The sequence below is a fragment of the Triticum urartu genome, chromosome 5 (assembly GCF_003073215.2).
Source record: "Triticum urartu cultivar G1812 chromosome 5, Tu2.1, whole genome shotgun sequence".
NCBI lineage: Eukaryota > Viridiplantae > Streptophyta > Magnoliopsida > Poales > Poaceae > Triticum > Triticum urartu.
The window spans coordinates 24,931,432-24,953,661 of NC_053026.1; the positions used below are offsets into that span (position 1 = coordinate 24,931,432).

Below are 22,230 nucleotides of genomic sequence, written 5' to 3' on the forward strand. Positions count from 1 at the left end.
GCTTACTAGGGACATGGTGTTGTCTATGTATCCACACATGTATCTGAGTTTCCTATCAATACAATTCTAGCATGGATAATAAACGATTATCATGAACAATGAAATATAATAATAATAACTAATTTATTATTGCCTCTAGGGCATATTTCCAACATTGATATGGTAATCCAGTAGTGTGGTGAAGCTCCCCGCATTATGAACAATGCCAAATTATGCTATTGATATGTTGAACTTACTCTTTATTTTCTAATTTGAAATTCGATGGAATTGACAACACAGTTATCATCTTTGTTTATACACGTGCAAAACATGTCATCTCTTTGTTTGTTTCAGGGTGATATGCTTGATGGCATGCACAAATCTGCTGAAGGCTGTGAAACAAACCCAACATATATTGCAGCAAAGAAGGCAAAACATCTTGAAGATAGCGAGACAACCCCAAAGTCTTGTCTTGATGCAGTGTTCAAGTTACTTGAGACTAGCAGTCAGACAAGCTCACATAATTCGATGTCTGAATCAATTTGACTTATTCAGTCCCAAGTTCTAGCAGAAAGGCATTCTGCAACTCAACTTCGACTTGAAGTCCTATCTCTAAGAAAGATTGTGGAGAACACCAATGAGAACCTCATTGCTAAACAGCTACACCTGGAAGCTATGACCGACATGCTAGGCTGGTCTCACAGCCTTGCTCAGCAGCTTGCGCAACAGTTGCCGCGCAAGGCTAACCTTTCTTGAAATGTCTTGGAAGTGGTCTTGGTTCAGTATTATTTTGTTACGCTCCAATGGTGCCTAGTTTTTGTAATCTGCTTCTTCGTTGCGCTTTATGATCACCGGTGGCAAAATTCAATGCCAAGTGGATGTATTATAACATAAATCATTTATTGTATAGTGTAGGTTTATTCTAAGTTACCATGCCGTAATTTATTTATTGTATAGAGTAGGTTTGTTCTTAATTCCTACTAGTTACTGCCATCATTCGCTATCTGAAAAAAACTGATGTAGTCGACCGGGCCGAAACATTCGCCTCTAACGGGCCTGCTTTTTAGCAGGCCATAATTGGGTCGGCCTGCAACTTTCTTGGGCATGAAAGTCCATTGGGGCCTTCACACTTTGCGTCAGGCCCACAACTTACTCGGGCCTATATTCGGCCCAAATTTTAGTTGGGCCTTTAGTGGACCCAGCGCTTAGTTGGGCCCATGTAGCTTTGGACCATTAACAGGCTAAATATTCTGCTGGCCTGTTACGGCCCAGAAGAAACCATGGGCCTTAAGCAGGACGAAATGCATGTTAGGCCTCAATTTTCACTAGTCGTCGACGGACCTTCAGCAGGCTGAAATGTAGACCAGGACTTTTTTGGCCTAGTTATATGACAGGCCATTACCATGCCGAAACATATCTCGGGCCTTAGTTGGCCCACTGATATCATGAGCCTTTAAGAGGCCGAAAGCTTAGTACATGCATCAACGGGCCGAATTATACGACAGGCCTTTTAACAGGCCCAAAGTCACGTTGGGCTGAACTGTTGCCACCTTTATCACGGGGAGTTAGTGGGCCGGATGTCGCGTCGAACCATATATGGCCCATGGGCAGCACGGGCCATTCCCAGGCCGAAAGACACACCGGGCTGAAATGGGGCCATGTCTACATCGGGCCTCTAACAGGCCGAAAGTCACTGGGCCGTAATTGGGCCCAAATATTCGGCGAACAATTAACGGGCCAGATCTGGCTTCGGGCCGCAAATGGGCCATGTTTAAACAGGTCGTTATTGGGCTGGCCCACTAGTACCTGAGTAAGTACTATGGGCCTTTGACTGAGCCAGCCTTTTTAACCTATATGGGCCTCTGTTGGGCCCTGCCACGTGTCGACGTATCATAGGCATGTCTCCTCCATTGGACGGATGACATCTGGCCCACCGAGGAGCAGACACGTGTTTCCTCCAGCCAATGATGATTTTACACGTGGAAAATCCCCATTGGTCCGGGCTGTTAACAGATTATCGGATCCAAACCGGAACCCGATAGCTTAACGGCGACCCGTTATTGTGGATGCCACGTGTCGGTTACCCATGACGAAAGCATTTCCATGACGCACCATTTATCGTCCTGGAAGTGGACACTTGCGTGATGATAATTTTGGTAATTTCATGGAACACTTCTACGACAGCACATGTATGACTATCTTGATTCTGTCATAAAATCGTCATGGATGTACATGCATGACAAAAAAATGACCTACTGTGACAAACATGTATCATCACGGAAGTGTATTTTTTTGTAGTGTTCGTACTCTGAAAGAATGACATGGCATCCAAAATTAAGCTAAATGGCATTTGACCGAATACCTGCCAAACGTGGTGCCCGCCATGGAGGTCATCGATAAGGGGAGTGTACCTGGGTACAAACGGCTCCACGGTGGACATCGTTGTCGTAAAGGCGAGCAAGCACGTCGGTCCTGGTTGCGGACATCTGACAATGCCTCTGTGGCGGCCGAAGAGGTACAACGACGACAACAGAGGTAGAGGGTGCGAATGCAAAGTAAGGGGGAGGGGAAGGGGCGAAGTGGAATGAAATGAGTACGGGAAGGGGATTTAGTGGGCCTCGAATGTCAGAGTCCTATATGACTGCTGCCCGGACTCCCGCAACCCCCACCCCACTTTGTCTCCACTTTGTGGGAGAAAGTGCATCTGGGCCGCTTGGTGGACCGACATAGGCCCGCGTTGGATCGCACAACACGTCCAGACCGTGTTGTCCGGACGATTGCAAGCGGTTTGAGGGTCGGCGATTTGGAAATGTAAAACAGGAGATGTAAAAATTTACATCTCCAAAAAGTGATTTTTACATCTCCAAAAAAGAGGTAACTCCAACAGATGATGTATATTGAAGATGTAAAAGAGCGATTCCAATAGATAATGCAAAGTGGAGATGTAAAAACTAGTGGGCGACGACCTAATTGAGGCGACGGGGAGGAGCGTCGGAGGGGGCGGCTGGGGTGGCAAATCGGGGCGGCGGAGCAGCGGCGGTGCATTTGCAATTCGAGGCGGAGAGAGAAGGAGGAGCGGCGACAGAGGTGGAGGAGGGCCTCTTTGGCCGGAGGAGGAAGCCACGGCCGCTGGCTGCAGCCAATCGCCCTCCGCGGCCGCGTCTGGCTTCGAAATTTTGGCCGGCTGAGATTAGTTCGCCGCCGGGTTACGCCCCCTCTCCCCCCCCCCCCCCCCCCCCCCCCCCCCCCCCCCCCCGCCGCCGGCCGCTTCACGCCTCCATCGCGTGGCTTGGCGTCCCGCTGCTTCTTCGCAGGCGGCTTCAGCGCGACGACGACCGGCCGAGGTGAGGCAAATCCGGGCAGCTACATGGAGGCGGAGACCAAAATTGGGGACCGTGGTTGTGCCGACGGTGGCTACAGCGAGGTGGGTCAGACCAGCGACGGCGAAGGAGGCGACGAGGTCATCGGCATCGGCCATGGCGGTGGCGGGCGGTGGTCGCGCGGAAGCCGGCTGAAGGCTGTTGGGCGGTTAGCGCACGACTGGCGTTCTTATATCTCCTATACGTGAAGATGTAAATTTGCAACACCAGGTGTTGTATGTTACGTCTTCGGAAGATGGAGATGTACATTTTTTTTCATCTCATATCTGTTGGAGAGAGGTTTTTGGACCGTGAAGATGTGAAAGTTAGTTATTTTTGCATCTACATCTTCTATCGGAGATGTATTGAACTGGTTGGTTGGAGTTCCAGCGGGAGCCGTTCCTTGCAGATCCAATGGTGCACGAGGCAAGTTTTCAGATTTTCACCGAATGCTATTTTTCACTGGATTCTTCGGAAAAAAAGGCCACGTCCTTCCTTCACTCTCTTTCCATTCTCAGCCAAGGAAAACAAGTCATCCAATCGCCCACGCGCACCCGCCCCACCAGCCACGACCGACCCGCAAACCCTAGCCGCCTCGACCTCCGCCTCCGCTTCAGCAATGGTCGGCGCCTTTGCGGCTCGACGGCGCTGCTGGATACCCCTCCCGCGCGCTGGCCTGTGCTGCACCGCACAACCGGAAGCCCGGCGGCCGGCAGGACCATGCAGGGGCATGTCGTGGGTCGCCCCGGCCGGCAGAAGCTCACCCCCGCATCCTTGCTCTGCAGCAAATCTCGGTCTCGTCCACACTCGCAGTTACCCCCATCAAAGGATGAACTTTTCCATGTGGTAGCTCATCTTTCCCCAACCCCTCTTTGCCCCCCCCCCACCCCCCTGCGATTTGGGCTGGTGGATCCCCTGGTTATTCTCATCGGACAAATTGCTTCTCCATGTGGATCGTTGCAGACTTTTATTTTCAAAATTGCTTCTTTTATTTGTTTATTATGGGATGTAGTTTGCTTGCTCTACTATTCGTTGTTGTATAAGGGTTGCAATTTTGTTTTTCGCAGGTTGCTCTAACGGGGTTCTCCCCGTCGCTGCGATTGCTGTTAGGTGTGACTCTCCATGAATGCACCGGCAGCATCCTTGGGCCAGCCTCTGGTCAAGAGGAGAGATCCAGATGAACATATGTTAAGGTACATTCTTTCACCAAAGGAATGCCTCTTTATTTCTGTCCGCTTTCTTCTTTATGAAATTCTAACTGAGTTTTTGCGGTTGCCACTGCACTATCATGATGTACAAGTAAATAAACTACTCCCTCCGTCCCAAAATAAGTGTCTTAACTTTGTACTAAAGTTGAGACACTTATTTTGGGACGGAGGGAGAATATATGTAAGTGAACTTGGTCATATATTGCCACCAAGCGACTGCACTAGCATATGCTTTCCGAGATGCGTCATATAGTCTAAATTTTATAAAGAAAGCCATACAATATTATGCTTGAGTTCATGTGTGTGCACACTCAGTTAGTTCTATATCATCTCTTTGATATGAATCATTGCCAGATAAATTCTTTTGTGGCATGAAGTATTATCAATATTAACTACTTAGGGCGTCCAATTGCCATCTTTGCTTAGGTCTCGGCTCTGGGCTTCTGTTTTTATGTACCTTATGATCATTGTTAGGATGCAACTGTGCTGGCATATGCTTGTTGAGTTACATATGATTTCTTTTTTAGAGATGGTCACATGGTCTGGATTTCATGAAGAAATTCGTGGAATATTTTGCTTGGGTTCATGTTGATGTGAATCAAGTTGAAAACTGTGTGCAAGCATAACCGGATATACTAGTGTATAGTTAGCTTTACATGGATACATGTTCCTCATGATTGATGCAGTGTCAACTTAATGTAACATCTTCTATGTGTGCAGGCACAACAGGCTAACGAGAGGCAGTTGATAGATCACTATGGATCAAAGCATCCCAGGGAGAAACCTCCAGGTCCATCAAATGCAGACTGACTGATGCGAAGTGGAAGCGTGAGCTGTAGTTGACTGTTTCTGAGGGTGTTCAATCTGCTCCATACTTGGATGACTCAGCTTCAGCTTTTCCCATTGTAATGTATGCATTTCCGTGTCCACTCAGATTGTTCTATTATCTCTTTGATATGAATTACTTGCAGAGAAATTCTTGCATGGCGTGAAATACAACCATGGGGTGTTCAATTGCCATCTTTGATTAGGCTGGGGATTCTTTTACAGGATGCAGGTTTTGTACCATATGATCATTGAGTTGCATATGAATATATGATTTCCCCTTTTGACATGGGCATGTGCCATGTAGTATAACATTTACAAAGAATGACATGGAAATTGCAAGTAAATGGTTACTCTACCCTATTGCTTCTTTAGGACTGAGACATGGTGATAAGAATCTAGAGATGCGTACTCCTCTGTCACAATAAGATCAAGTCGCCTGTCATATTGTTGATTCTTGTACAGATTAAATTGTGAGCAATTAGGACACATACCCTTCTTCTTGCCATATTGTTGATTCTCTTACAGATCCACCTCCCATGTTGCCGGCAAGGGTCTGTATGCATTAGTGGTTTAGTATGGTGTTCTAAAGAAGACCGCCCCACTTTGTGGCCACTGCAGCTGTTAATAGGGAGGCCACCCATCAGTGTCACTAAATGCTGTGGCAATATCCTCTTCTTTTCTTCACTTCGGGGATGGCCGCAGTTCTACCCCTGACGCCGCTGCACGTAAGCGGGATGTAATTGTCTCGTTGACTCTGCACTGGTGAGTTCTTCCCTATTTCCCTCTTTGATGCTTTGCCTCCTTATGTTTGACATGATCTTCTTTCGGAATTTATCATGGTTTTGGTGGTAGCATGAATGGTTTACTGTTTATAATTTTTATGTTCTCTACCAAGTTTGCATGCTATGATAATTATGGTATAAGGCTACTATAAGTTAAAATGGTGTTTGTCTTAGTTATACGGTGCATTTCGATCCTCACCCGAGGAACAAAGCTGGCAGCCCCTCATGGGTTTATTCAAATCCTTGCAAAATGATTTTTTTTAGCAAAGTCATCTAGAATGTTAATGACATCATATGCTCTAATTCCACTAGGCTGATTCAACGTGAACATTTTGTAATACAGCTATTACTTATTTGATTTTGTTTCTAATACTAGAAATTTGGAGGCCAAGGCAATCAACAAACGATGTATCTAACTACAGGCACTCGATTTCAGATGGTATGTTCTGAATTTAACTTGCATGGTTTACTAATTAGTGCAGATTTTATGCATGCAACTGCAATTTAGTCTGTGGTATAATTTAAATACCTTATGGTTCAGATGCCACTTTTCATTTGAATTCCTTCTGGTTCTGTAATCTTATTATCATTTAGGATAAATTTCTTATGTTTCACCCAATATGTAAATCTCGCTTGGAAATGTCAAAATAGTCTTCACTAATTATCTAACCACATAAACTCTGACCAGAGAAATGAAAACAAAACTCTCCCAGCATCCCCTCTGCATAAAACCAAGCAAATCATCAAGTTGGTCTTTAGCATTTGCATGCTGTTCTGGAACAGAAATTTACGTCGAGAGTAACAGTGTCACCAGAAGTACATGGTCCAGATAATCTATACTGGCAATAGTCAATATATTCACAGTTTCCTTGGGGCATTTTCTTTCTTGAATTGTGGTTCAGTAACTCGAGCATCTCTTTCCTAATTTCCACAGTTTCCTTGGGGCATTTTCTTGCACAACTTGCATTCGATTATATCCTTGTGCTGCAAATCTTGCCAGAAGCCATATTCTGCAGCTTCTCCTTGCAGCTCAGCCATAACCTGCAGAAATTATTATTAGTAGCTAGCATGAGGTGTGACCGTGCAAGCATTGAGCAGAGCAAAATCCAAGGCTGAGCAAGAGCAATTAAATCTGAGTCACAGAGGAAGGCAGAGCAGTATAACATCATAAATTGGAGGAGTGTTGCATGGCTCATATTTTAAAAGTCTGAATCTGTTCCTGGGAACTAGAATAAACAGAAAACCTATGGTTGATATCTACAACCATTTTTACATAACGAAAAATAAGGCAAACTTGCCAGCATCTAAACAGAGACTTATGGCCAACTAGACTTTATGATGTAGGCATGTAGCACTACAAATCTGAGTCAGAGTGCAAGGCAGAGCAGTAGAACATCATAAATTGGAGGAGTGTTGCATAGCTCATATTTTAAAAGTCTGAATCTGTTCCTGGGAACTAGAATAAACAGAAAACCTAGGGTTGATATCTACAACCAGTTTTACAAAACAATAAATAACACAAACTTGCCAACATCTAAACAGAAATTTATGGCATTGCTTGAAGAAAAACATCAGTGTGTAGCCATTAATCAGGCAAGAGAATATGGAGAAGACACTGGCCACTTTGTCCACCTTGGTGCTTATTTCAGTGTAAAGTCAAAATTTTGGAATAAGAGAGATTACCTCCCAACTTCACCTTGTGCAGGACTCTGCGGGCTTAGAATAAACCGATGCAAAACATTGTGTCCTTTGCTGTTAGCAGCTCGAAACATTCCTGGCCACCGCGGGCAGGTCTGCACCATGTGCATACCGAGAATCAAAGGCCTGAGCATGGCCATTCTTTTGTTGACCATTCTGGTTTGTATAATTCTTTCACCTATAAATTCCGCAGTTCCTCCAATACCCAAAACCTGCAATTAAGAGGTGCAAAGATATTATAAAGTGAATAATAGAGCATTCAAACTAAAACAACTTTTTACAAACCTTTATATTGTCTTTGGGGAGGTAACGATAAGGACAGCACTTCTGGGTTGTCCATGTAGTCGTTTTTGTAAAGAACTTTTCATTTTTTGAGGTATTTATGATGCTGACATGAAGCCTCATGGGCATTTGCACTTGTCTTCTCGCCAAGGTGGTATGCAGCAATTTGTCCATTGGCATATCCAAAATAGACCTTTTCAGATGAAGAATCTGCAATAAAACGTTTTGAGAAGATTATACAATATGGATATGCAAAAGATATAGCTCTGAGTGCTGTTTTAACATTTTACACACACCTTGTTGTCCCATGCTTGGGTGCTCATCTTCCTTCTAGCGTAGCAGCTTGGAGAACTAACTTTTGCTTTATTTGAAAACCGCCCATGCCCTTGACCCAGTTTCAGTTCAGGACCAGGGGGCTGCTCTGTAAATAAACTTTCCACCTTCCCATTGACATTCAACATATGAAACAGACCGTCATCCATAGGTACAAAAGAATCCTCAGGAGGAGGTGCACCTTTTCCATGTTTCTTTTTGCAGTGTGTATCCTTTTCCTTTCTAGCAAATGACTCATCACGTGCACGCCATACATCTGGCTCTTGCGCTTTTTCATGACTGAAAATACCATCATTGTAAGCATCTAACTGTAGAATCTTCACCAACTCAAGAACTTTCTCAATAGAGTCCATCCCTGGAAAAGCAATGCCTTGGTCTAACTCTGGGAGCTCCAATCCTTCGCGAAGACAGTGCATGTACTTCATGGCATATTCGCTCAGCTTGTTCCACTTGCGCACGAGCTCATTCATCCATGGAATAAAATAGTCGAGGCGCATAGAATTTGGCTGGGAATGTTCATGTACAGTGCTTGAAAAACTATCTCAAACCTTGGACCTTCTCCCAGATAAACAACAAAAAGACCTACGAACTTGGGGTCTATGCGCTCCCCACCCTCGATGATGGAGGTGAATGCCTTTCTTAGGTAACGCAAACCTGTAAGCGACCCTCCAGGGTCACCATTGCATATATCATAGTGGTTACCTCCAAAGGAAAGGACTGTGTGGTCCGAGCACTCTATGTAGTTCTTCTGGTCACGGTCCGGTTTCAGCTCATGCACCTTACCATCAATGCAGTAGGCTTTCACCCACCAGTATCGACCTTGCTTAATAAATGTGATTGTATCTTTTTTATACTTGACCACTGTGCAACACGTGCCCTTCTCTGGAGTGGTGAAGACGTGTTTTTTTCTGCGGAAGAGTCGAGTCACATCCACTCGGATGCCTTTCTTATAGTTCCACCACCTCGCTGATTGGACATACTTCTTGTAGTTAGCCTGTACCACTTTAGGGGGGCCGCTAATATCCAAAAGCAGCACATCCTAAATATGAATCAGGAATTAAAAAAATAGATCAGTCAATGTACCCTAGCAGGAAAAAGGTGGACAATGAACACTACATCATATATGCTGCTGTATTTTTTGGTTGAGTAATCATATGTGCTGCTGTTACTGTCAAAGAGCAATAGCAATTTGTTGTGGCATAAATTTGCGCAAAGTATTCTCAAGAACTCCATGATTGTTTTTTCGCAGAGAGCGCTGGCTATGTTTGAGTGCCAAGTCTTGTAGTATCAGTGAATGCATTTATAATTTGGAGAGTCGGTGCTTACAACAGTAGTCCCAGGTTGGTTAAATTGTATAGCATGAAGGTTAAGGTTATTTGCATAAAAATAGATTTGTCAATAACCATATGGACTTTTTTTGACAGTACCATATGGATGAGTTTGTCATAATGCCCGACCTTCATTTTAGTGTGTTACAATTCATTCCTCTTTGAGATGCAAAATGTAGAAAGACAACTAATTATGTGCACGATATCCTATACCTATACATTTTGATTTTCTATGCCATGTTAGCATTTGCTTAATCATGAACAATCTTAGTGCATATGTTCCTTTCAGTCGAGACTCCAACTAACCTTTACTTTTGCTTATTATGCTTTTGAATATTAGATAACTTTTACCATTCTACGATATTTGATATGTGTTGGAGTAATCAGTTTAGAAAAAAGTAGGAATTTGGCTTTTACTTCTGCTAATATAATAATCATATTTTTGGTTTGTGGCGAAGACTCCAACTTACTATTTTTTATTTATTTCTGAAAGTGTTTCCTTCTGATTATGTTTGCTGGATAGAACAGATTGTTCAAAGTGGTAACGTTTTCTGTTAGAGTTAATGACCAGTTGGGTCCTTTTTTAAAACTAAGAAAGGTTTAAGACAGGGGCCCCCCTGTCCCCCATTTTATTCAATATTGCTATTAATTTCTTGCAAGAACTTGTAGAGCTATTTCTCAAGGAGAGATTAAAGGGGCAGTGCCTAATTCAGTAGTAGGTCTAGCGATGATTTAACTGAGGCTGGAGAAAAAAATGCTAGAAATCTAAAATCAATTCTGATTCTGTTTGAACATTTAGCTGGTTTAAAAATTACTTCTCGTAAGAGTGATATTTGTTGCTTTGGTGAAGCTGGGAATGATCTAGAAAGATATAAGGAGATTTTTACTTGCAATATTGGATCATTGCCTCTTTAAATATTTAGGGATTTCTGTAAATACTGTTAAATCTAGGAATAATGATTGGAATAAAGCTGAGAATATAACACGGAAATCTAGCAAGGAAATTTTCTAGACTATGGTGGTAAATTGATTCTTACTTGACCCTGTCTGAGTAATATTCCCTTTATGATGTCAATGATTACTTTGCCCATAGAGCCTTCTGAATAATTGAGTTTTTTATGAGAAGGATGTTGTGGCAGGAGGATGACAGTTAGATGGGCTGATGTTTGTCCTAGGTGGCTTGGGGATTGAAGACTTGCAAGTTATGTACTGCCTCTCTATCAAAATATGACATTTTTGCATTTCAATTTGAACTGCAAAAACGTCTTATATTTTGGTATGGAGGGAGTATATCTGTTGATGGATTTGGATTAGAAACTCGAGATGGTTTATTGCAAGAGTTAATTCAAAGAAAACACTGTAACAGGAAGTTGCTGAGTGACATTCGCATTGTTTTTCATGGCTTGGTTAGTTGTAAAGAGTATTTTGTAAGTATTGTACTCCCTCTGTAAACTAATATAAGAGCATTTAGATCACTATTTTAGTATTCTAAACACTCTTATATTAGTTTAGAAAGCAAGATTTTCATGGTTCTGTAAGGACTGTTGTAGTGGCAGTATTTGTATTTGTAAGAAATTTATTGTAACAGGCATGCTAAAGATTTGGATGGAATGTGCGACTCGATCGGTACTATTTTTCCTACAGCATACTTGGAAGTAAATTTGGCCTATTTCATCTGCAGCTCTATTTGTAAGAATTTTTTTGTAACACCCATGGAAATGTTAAAGATGTTGAGTCATTGAATTGTAATTCTTTCTTTTTCTGAAAGGAACATTCTAGCTAGATTGCGAGCAACAAAGTACATAATCACTAATTTTGAGTTATAAGTCGTATGTTCTGGATTCCCTCGTCCCCTTCACTATTTTTGAGTGTATTTGCTGGGTTTTCCTACCGCATCAGCTAAATGAAGCGCCCAGGTTTTCCTAGCCGAAACACATATCGTTTTGGTTGGCCAAAACAAAACAAAACGATAGATTTTAACAGCGTCATTTGATCTTCCTATTGGAAATGGCTAGCGCACAAAGTTTGACAGCTGCCCCAGAACAAGAAACCATGAGAAAAACAGAAAAAAAAAGCAACTAAACTTATCTATCTTGAGTCTGCTGAGAGAGATTATATTGAACAAACAGGAAATAAGCGGTGAATTGTTCCGCTATGATCAAGAAATTAGCAATTATGAACACGAGTCACTCTATGATCGAAGAAAGTGACAAAAGACAAATCGGTCAGCAGGTATTATACCTCGCTGTCCAGGGATGCGAGGAGCTCAGCCAGGCTTGGGTCTTGCTTCTGCTCGGGGGGTTCTCTCCGGTTCTCCCTCTTCTTGCGACCCATGGCTGAGCAATGGCGGAACTCCCTCCGGTCTTGCCTTCTTGCAGCTGATCGTCCGCTCCTCCGGTTCCTGGCAACTGAGCGAGCGCCTGATCGGCCGCTCCTGATCCCCGCGCGCTGGTCTCGCCGCGCGTCCTCCCTCTCTCGGGTGATCCCCGTGCACAGAAGCCGCGCGTCCTCCCTCTCTCGGGTGATCCCCGTGCACAGAAGCCGCGCGCTGCTCGCGCTTGCTCCGGCCCTTGACGCGCCGCCGCGCGAGGGCGGGCGCGAAAGGCTCCTCCGACTCCGCGCGTCGCGCGCTTGCCTCCGGCTTGACGCGCCGCCGCGCGAGGGCGGGCGCGAAAGGCTCCTCCGACTCCGCGCGTCGCGCGCTTGCTCCCGGCTCTTGACGCGCCGCCGCGCGAGGGCGGGCGCGACGGGCTTCTCGGACGCCGCGCGTCACAAGCTTGCTCCGGGCTTGACGCGCCGCCGCGCGAGGGCGGGCGCGGCGGGCTCCCCGGACGCCGCGCGTCACAAGCTTCCTCCCGGCTTGACGCGCCGCCGCGTGAGGCCGGGCGCGACGAGCTCCTCCGACGATGCGCCTCCTCCGCGTGCAGGGAAGCCGCTCGCGCTTGCTCCGCCGCCGCACCTCCTCCTATTCCGTGCGGTTGATCGCCGTGCAGGGAGGCCGATCGTCTTCCTGTGCGGCGCAGGCGAGGTTGTTGCTGGGCTCTAGTTTGGGTGTTGCCGCCGGTGGCGGTTACACAGGGTTTTGGTATATAGGGCGGTTGGTTGGTTGGTTGGTTCGTTTCCCGCCTCCGGCCTGCGCCTCAATACAGCAGGCCTTCTTCCCGGCAGCTTAATCTTCTTTCTGTCAGGCCGGCCCAAGCTGGCTGGGCCGGAGTGGGCCAAGTAGGACGTAGTACTTATGTGCGTGGAGGGTTGGTGAGAAGGTAGGAGAGGAGAAACGGCTAGTGGCTGGTGTGTGTGCTCGTCTTCCTGAGGAAGGCGACTCTCTCCTCCCCCCTTGTAATTCCTCTTGTAGCTCAAGAGATTTGAATTCAATGGCAAGTGAAACTGTCTAAATGTTGTTTTGCTCAAACACAAGTTGCTTATTTGGGGCACATCATTAATGGACAAGGGGTTTAATTCTACTGATCCAGCAAAAAAATTTGCTATTCAGGTTTGGCCTACTCCTGTATCTGCTAAGGAGGTTAGGGGTTTTCTGGGTCTGGCTGGTTATTACAGAAAGATCATTCGTCACTGCGTGATTGTGAGCAAACCCTTGACAAATCTGTTGAAAAAAGGGGTACCATTCCGCTATACAGCAAATGAACAACAAGCTTTTGCACTACTTAAGCAGGCCCTGGTAACAGCTCCTGTTTCGGCTCTTCCTAATTTCTCTTCAACTTTTATGATAGAAACAGACGCTTGTGATGTGGATATTGGGGCAGTACTTATGCAGAATGGGCATCCGTTGGCTTATGTTAGCAAAGCTCTGGGCCCTAGGAACCAGACTCTTTCTGTGTATGAAAAAGAATACTTAGCAATCCTATTGGCTGTTGACCACTGGAGACAGTATTTGCAGGTTTCACAGTTTGTAATCCGAACTGTCCAATGAAGTTTGGCTAGTTTGTCTGAACAACCTTTGCACACCAAGTGGCAACAATGTTGCTGAGAACAGTGTTGCTGATTCACTTTCCAGAAAACCACATAGCTCTCTTGATGTGTTACCAGAAATGCACCTTATCTCTTCAGCTCAACCTGCTTGGCTTGAAGATATTATGCAGAGCTATGTGGGCGATAAATTTTGCACTGGGTTACTTCAGAAATTGTCCACCAGCTCCTCTTTTGATAGTAAGTTTACTTTGACAGTTGGCATTCTTCGTACTGAGAACTATGTTTGGGTGGGTGATGTTCCAGAGTTGCACAAGCAAATTGTATCTGCTTTCCATGATAGTCCCAGTGGAGGACACTCGGGATTATCAGTTACTTATCGCCGTATCAGAAGTTTATCGCTGGAAACACATGAGGGGATTTATCAAACAGTATGTGCAACATTGCCTAATTTGTCAGCAAGCAAAGCTTGAACGTGTAGCCTACCCTGACCTGTTGCAGCCATTACCTGTCCTCAAACTTCCTTGGAATATGGTGACAATGGATTTCGTCGAGGGGCTACCACCATCTCTGGTCATCGATAAATTTTCCAAGTATGGTTATTTTGTTCCCATGCACCATCCATTCATAGCAGAAACAGTCGCTGAAACCTTTCTCAATTCAGTATATCGCCTGCATGGTGTGCCTCAATCTATTGTCTCGGATAGAGATCGTATCTTCACTAGTGTCTTTTGGCAAGAATTGTTCTCTAAGTCTGGTACTCAACTTCGAATGAGCTCTGCTCAAGTTAATCAACAGGTGGAATGCTTCTTACGATGCTTTGTCAATGCTCATCCTACTAAGTGGGCTAAGTGGATTCCCCTATGCGAGTTCCGGTACAACACCAACTGGCATTCTGCCACACGTACTACTCCCTGTGAGATTGTGTATGGGCATGCACCTCGTCACTTTGGTATCCCCTCGGATGCAGTAATTCAGTTTGTGGACGTGCAACAATGGTTGGATGATCGCAAGGTGGTGTTTGATTCTGTCCGTCAGCATTTATTGAGGGCTTAGCAGCATATGAAAATCCAAGCTGATAAGCACCGCACTGAACGTGTGTTTGATATGGGCGAGACGTTTTTTCTGAAACTTCAGCCATATTTACAGTCTTCAGTGGCGCCATGTGCCAACCACAAGCTTGCTTTCAAGTTTTATGGCCCCTTTGAAGTGGTGGAGCGTGGGTGAAGTGGCCTACAGATTAGCCCTACCACCTATCAGTCATGTGCACCCGGTCTTCCATGTTTCACTATTGCGCAAGGTCCTTGCACCGGGATGTCAAGTGATTTCTTTACTCCCTGCTCCTGATGATCAGTTCCAGTATCCAGAACAAATCCTTCAGCAACGAGTTGTTCGTCGGTGCGCTGATTCCCTGATCCAAGTACTCGTCAAATGGAGCGATGCGCCTGGAGAGATGGCTATCTAGGAAGACAAAGTGACACTTCGCCAGAAGTTTCCACGTGAGCCGGCTTGGGGTCAAGCCGCTTCTAAGGCGGGTGGGATTGTTAGCGACCAGGAGAAGCGCGAAGACGGGTTGCATGCTTTTGTATGTACTTGGAAGTTGATCTACGAGGGAGATAGCTGCGGACGCGAATAGATTAGATCCCGCCGGTCGATCGTTAGCTAGAGCTAGCCATCTTTTTCTTCTCTTCAGCACTCGATCGCTAGTCCAATGCCATTAGAGTTAACCTTATTGTCTACTCTCTCTGTTCCAGAATATAAAAACGTTTTTGATACTATGCTAGTGTTAAAAACGTTCTTATATTTTGGGACAGAAAGAGTAAGTGTCTATCATGTTTATTTCGTCGCGTCAGTTGGTTCATGCATGTTGCTGAGTTGAGACGTGAGGCTGCGGCGGTGTGCGTATAGTGTGATCACGTGCACACATACAAGCTGAGTGTCTTTTTTTTAGTGGACAAGCTGAGTGTCTAGTCAGTCCTGTTTAGTAGGGCATCTCCAAAGCGAACCTTCAAATCCGTGTAAATGTTTGGACCGTGTTGTTCAGAGGCAGTTTGACATCTAACGCCGCCCCGTATCGATTCACGGACTAGTCCTCTGCAAACCAGAAGCAAATTAGGGGGGTTTCACGGTAATACAGGCCATCATCACGTAGGACTCCGACACTCCCGGCCCGCCCAAAACCACGCCGGGGCCCCGTGTTTTCCCTCTTTCTCTGCATCAGGGCCATGCAAGAAGTCCACCATCTTGAAGCAGCTGCATCACACATGGCATTTAAATTTGACGCATTATCTTTGGCATGCCCGGTTCTCACAATGATATCAACATGCTGCAGTAGTCTCTATTATTTGCTAGGTTGACTGATGGGCAAGCTCCACCTTGCAACTATATTGTCAATAGGCATCAGTACAACATGAGTTACTATCAGTTTGACAATGTCTATCCTTTCCTCGTCATGCTGATGCTGCTCTCCTCCTCCATGGCCGTCGCCGACGATGAACCCCCATTCGGGCCAACCGTGGTTTAAAAAATATACGCGGATCAAAAAAAAGGTTCACAAATTTAAAAAAGATCACGGTTGAAAAATATACACGAATTCGGAAAAAGTTCATCAATTCAAAAATATACGTGATCTGGAAAAAAGATCACGAATTTTATAAATTCAGAAATTAAAAAAAATCATGGATTTGAATATTCTTATTTTACAATGAACTTATTATAGAGACGGGAGGGACAGAGTTGGTACACCTTTCTCTCCCGCAAGCTTTTAACGTGCATGGTTGCAACGAATGGGTCCTCACGATCGAGTAGATCAACGGGGCGAGGCCCATGGCAGGGCATGGAAACTTCATGGCCAAGGGTAACCACAGTAAACCTAAAAAAAGGTGTGAATTTTCATCAATCTATAAAAACCGAGGGAGTCGGTTTTTCCCGTAAACCATTAGCTTGCTGGTTTTTTCTTGAACGAGCAGCGATAAAGCGAGCGGCCAATCGGGACGAGGGACGAGGGACGAGCGGGCGAGCGATGGGAATGCGCTAATGGGCCGGCCCAGCTGTGCGCTAACAGGGTCTAAAGAGAGCTCAGAGCTCCCCACGGTCCGGGGTCTGGAGAAAGAAATTCAGCAGCGGCCGCCGCTTTGGTTGATCGGTTGCTGCCGCCGGCACCGCTACCTGCTGATCCCGCTCCCTTGTCGCGCACCGGCACCGCTGCTGCTCTCCCGCCTCGCACCTGCCCCGGCGGCCCAGTCCCCGCGGCAGCCGCCGCGCTGCAGGCTTGTCGCCTTGGGTTCAGGTGAGGTTCAGGGCTTCAGCATACCGCGATGTGTCATACTTTAGTGTTGAGCTTAAATAGAAAATTTGGAGATTTTGTTTTCAGTTGCATGTGTGAATGTGCAGGACTATTCTGACATTTTGTTGTTAACTCTTGTGGTAAATACTGTATCAAATTATGATCAGGAGATTTTTTTTTCTGTTTGCTACCTTTTGTATCTCCGTATTGTTATTTGTAGTTTCTGTCATGTTTTATCTATTTGGGAAAATCTAGATTTACTGGGCAATGTTGACTAAACCGGGATGCTCCACTCATGCCATAATCTGGACCTTTTTTAGGGTGCGTTTTGACCTTCTGTAGATTATTCTCGTCAGGACCATTCTGCTGGAGATTTTTGGATCTGGATTGAGACTAACACGGATTAATGACCGGATTCTAAGATTGCTCTTTGGTGACCGATCTGCTTATGCATCCTTTGTCATGGCAAGCAGCATTGCAGTAAAAGGAGTTAATAATTGGGGCAGGCCAAATTGGCTCCGCGTCCTCCCTTGTGCCAGTAATTATTTCTGCACCTCCATCTATGCCACCAAAGGCAAACAATTTGACATCACCAAGGGAATGGATAGATCAGAGATGAAGGGGCGAACAAAGCAAGTCTTTGTTAGCCATGCCTCTTATCCTGTATCTGAAGGCAACATCCTTAAGAAAACCACCCATCGGGACGGTTCTATATACAAGATAAACTATGGTCTTCTAAAGCTATGTCATCTTACTCAACGTGATGAGAGTAAGTCATCTATCATGTTCCATTTTATTTTTATGATGCTTACCAGCTATATAGTTTGGTTGATTGATTTAAAATGAATTCTTGTATTTTAAAAAATGCAATATATATCTGGATTGTTATAAAGAATTTATGAATTAGCAAAAAAATATCATGCTTCATTTGGATATATAAATTTGTCGATATACCATACATGATTAGGATCTTGTCACTAGTTTTAGTCCTACAAATAAGTTTCCCTTGTACTCATACACCAACAACTTCCATGACTCAGAAAAATTATTCTTCTTCTTTCTAAACTGCACAAATATGTATTGAGAAGCATAATTATAATTTTTTTGTGTAAATTGTTTGTATAAAACATTATTTGTTGTAATATAACATGTATTTTTTTTCATGAAGCACAACTAGAGCCGATGATGTTCTCAAATCCTATGAATTGTTTCCCGGATAGGGATAGATGCATGGTACATTCTGCAACTGCTATGATGCAGATTTTCTCGCTGAAATTGGAAAAAGCTAGTACCAACATCAGCTTGGTACAACTATATGGATATATAGCAGTGCGTGATCGTTATGATTCATTGCTTAATTATATTTTCAATCGTAGCAGAGATGATCCCATCATTGTGGAACAGGTGCACATTTTTACATATATATGCAATTATATTTGATATTTCATTCATTTAATAATACAAGTCAATATCCGCTCGAGTTGTTCCCCTACCTCTATTGTTTGATATAGGGTTGAAATCATAGGATTTTCTCTCTCTTGGGATTCATTTGCGCTATAGTTTATTGAAATTCTATTCACTTCTACCTTTTAGGAAGACTCCTATGCTTTTCCTGTCCACAATCAAACATCCTTTCAGTCTCTTGTACTGAAGATGGGGTGACACTCTAATCTTGTGCTTAGTGTAACGCTTTTCTGAATCCTGCAACCAAAGAGGTCAAACATTTGCGGTGTTGGTGATGGTGGCACCACTTTGATGATCTTATTTGTACTCCCTCCGGTCCATTTTACTCCGCGTATTAGATTTGTGTCAAGTCAAACTTTGCAAAGTTTGACAAATTTATATTAAAATATATGAACATCTACAATACCAAATATATATTCTATGAAACTACATTTCATAATGAATCTAATAATATTAATTTGGCACTGTGAGTGTTGATACTTTTTTCTATAAATTTGGTCAAAGTGGAGATACTTTGACTTTGAACAAAAACTTATATGCAAACTAAAAAGGAACGGAGGGAGTATCACTATATGCATTCGTTTATGCAAATGCATGTGCTTTGAGGATCTTATACAATGATGTGTTTTTTCCTTTGCATATGTTATGCAAGTTTGTGGTTAGTTATCTTTGCGTGATTTATCGAAGTTATGTTTTATATGCAGTCAAATTATGTTTGTTGGTAAAATATCTCAAATAATTTTATTTTGGAGGGTTTTGATTTTATGCTATCATTTATTTGAGATCTTTGTCAATTGACACAACGTAGAGCATATGCTTCACATATTTCTTACTTTCCATGAGGAGCTACTAAATAATAATAGGTTTACAGGGTTCTCTTATTGAGATGACTGGCCCTAAGAGAGGCATCACAATGGTAGCCCCTGCTCTAGTTGAGTTTGACATGAGGATCAAGAAAGGAAATCAAGAAGATGATCTACAACTAATTGATGGTGCAATGGAGTACCATGATCTAGTCACACCTGAGTATCCATTCACGCATCGGATTAATGGAGATTGTGGTGCGGTTGACATCACTTTAGCCCTCGTTCGTTGGGCATTTGAGGCCACAATAGATGTTGTCATATTGAAAGTGCAGTGTGGATTTGATTTATCTCTCAGTTCGTGTGTTTTCCTAATGAATGGTTTACATGAGATTCAACTCTTTCGTGGTAGTGTTGTTGAGTCATGTGGTTTAAGAAGATATGTGATTGCTGTAAAGAAGGATACTTTGATGTATTTGAAGTTCAAGGTAGGCCAGAATAGTTGTAAAAATGATCTTGATCACCATTGTTCATTCAAAGCAAAAAAGCATGGGCATGACTATCAGCAAATCATGCTTGAGCTTGAGTATCTCAGCGAAGGTGACTTGGTCGAACTTGCAAAGGTAAATCACTCGTTTCGTATTCGAACTTTGGTTGTGTTACTTGTTGAATGTACGTGGGTTGCGGCAGAAAACAAATAAATAGATCCACAAAAATGTGCATTCTTCTATTATTGTACCACCTTTAGTGTTTACAGAGTACTACCTTTGTAAACAAATGTAAAGACGTCTTATATTTGTTTATAGAGAGAGTATTTTTTTTACTCGTAACTCTATTAGAATTGTGTGGGTTCAGATTTGTATCATTTTATTAATAATATGTAATATCTATTTGTATGACTGTACTTTTTATTTAAAGGTCCGGCTCGAGCGTGGGCCGGCGCATGCCCACGACGACCAGGATGCGATAGGCGCCTGCCCCGGCGCGGGCGGATGACGGCGGGAAGAACGGGTAGAGGTGGAAGATGACATGTTTATTTTTTTGAAGGGATAGAAGATGGCATGTAGGTGGGGGTGATCTGCAGGCGACACACGCACAGGAGATACGTATAGAAGGGCCTTATGTCGTCGCACGAGTTGCGCTGTATTGAAGCGGAGACATGCATGGCTCAGCAGCAGTCGGCTGGAGAGCAAATAAATCGGCCATGTGAATATTATGTGATGCCCATTTGTCTGCACGTACGCACGTGGATGTTGGGATCTTCTGACGACACATACGTTGTACCAATCGCTCGGGAGATTAGATGATCCAGAGCACATATAATATCATGGAAATTAGTATTTTCTCTGATCCATATTACTTGTTGACTTGGGCATCGCTCAGCGCCAAATTCTTCATCTGGCTGGCTCTTTTGGACCGTTGCTGGACTAGCGAGCGTCTGGCCCGGCACGGCCTGCCTCATAGCCCACCTTGCATCTTCTGTGATCAAGCCGATGAGTCCATGCAGCTCATCTTCATTGGGTGCCCTCTCTCGCGCGCGGTCTGACACGACGTCTACTCCGCCCTGCGCCTGACTACTACCGGCTCAATGCCAGTTTGTAACTTGACCCTCTTCTTTATGTTTGAGTAGTTGTATTTGTTCTCGAGGATAAGAATTAACTCCTTTATGCTTAGAATAATTATTTCCATGCGATCCAATATGCTCTTGTCCATGTTCAAGTTAATATTATACATGAGTGTTGAGAGGAGACCATGCTCGCATTACCGCCCGTGATTGGTCGTGGAGGAACTACTGTGGTTGCACGGGTTAGGATGTTGAGGTAATTTGGGGCGACAGTACAATTCTCAATCCAGAGCCTTTGCAATTGATAGAGGAGTACAGGTAAACCCACATCTGACTGCGTTCACGGGGAAACCTTTAATTGACCGTATGTGATAACATGCTTGGGGAAGCTACGGTTGGTGGCGTATGTGCATGAAGTCTATGTTAAAGTAGAACATGCTCTGTACCGGGACCGACCACTTATGCATATGAAGGATGTATAGAGGATACGATAGAGAGCGTTTGCTCCGAACTTATTGCGCATGTCATATTTGTAGTGATGACTTCGAAATCCTAGAGAACACTTTACTGCTCAGGTACCATCTCTACAAACTTAATCTCTTTTTATTCCTTTTTTACCTTCTAGTTCATACTGTAGTAAACGCCTTTTATTTTGTTTTTCTAGCAACTGATAGGGTAGACTATTTCCAAACTCCGACTTGGTGCATACGTGAGTGTGTTAAGTGATAACATAGTTGTGGGGTTTGTGGTGCCTTCCTTTCCGCTCCCTGTGGGTTCGATACTTACTTATCATGAAAGTGCTACAATAACCTTGTGCACTTGCAGGTCATCACGAAAGTGAATTGGTCAAATGCATGAACATTTTAGAGAATAGGCTCGAGCGACCCCGGTTTTGAATTAACAAACTCAACATCTGGCAATAATTTCATCAAGGAATTAATAAGAAAAGAAAATACACAACGACCAATGTGTGAATGGAAAGCACTCTGTTTCATATTTGAACTTTAGCTGCTTATTTGATCTTGCACCGGATTTACTCTTATTTATTGATGCCATATTTGATCTAGCACTATATGTATGTCTGTTTGCTACTAATTACTAATTTTGTGCCGGAATGTTTGTCTTCTCTGTTTCTATGAGAAGCATATTTTCTGCAAATACTCTGAGCATGTCTTACCATATCTCCTTTGGAAGTTTAATTGATTTCATCATTGTTCGATCTGCATTCCTTTTTAAAGTACATAGGAGGCGCTACTTGAGAGATATGAAAGAAAATCCAAAGGCCCCAGGAAAAGAAAAATGCAACAAATATGGTCTTTTTGTCGATAAAGGGTGAATTTTATTGACTCAAAATGAAGCATCAAGTGAATACATACATAATGAGCACAT

The 22,230-nt window shown here is 43.8% G+C and overlaps 1 protein-coding gene and 1 long non-coding RNA gene across 10 annotated transcripts; both read left to right on the forward strand.

The window, feature by feature from the left end:
• The first annotated feature begins 3,834 nt into the window (after positions 1 to 3,834).
• On the forward strand, positions 3,835 to 11,477 carry LOC125507405. 9 transcript variants are annotated; one of them, XR_007282896.1, is made up of 6 exons: positions 3,835 to 4,184; positions 4,406 to 4,531; positions 5,267 to 6,136; positions 6,533 to 6,595; positions 7,862 to 9,809; positions 10,924 to 11,477. It is a non-coding gene; the product is annotated as an uncharacterized LOC125507405 (long non-coding RNA). The 9 variants fall into 9 exon arrangements; XR_007282894.1 differs by having other exon boundaries at positions 10,937 to 11,477; XR_007282893.1 differs by having other exon boundaries at positions 9,719 to 9,809; positions 10,924 to 11,408.
• Positions 11,478 to 16,795: 5,318 nt separating this feature from the next.
• LOC125507406 lies at positions 16,796 to 20,920 on the forward strand. Its single transcript, XM_048671982.1, has 5 exons — positions 16,796 to 17,013; positions 17,367 to 17,779; positions 18,179 to 18,414; positions 19,346 to 19,900; positions 20,196 to 20,920. Exons 2-5 carry the CDS (start codon positions 17,473 to 17,475, stop codon positions 20,271 to 20,273), a joined length of 1,176 nt encoding a protein of 391 aa, XP_048527939.1. The 5' UTR covers positions 16,796 to 17,013; positions 17,367 to 17,472; the 3' UTR covers positions 20,274 to 20,920.
• Positions 20,921 to 22,230: the final 1,310 nt, after the last annotated feature.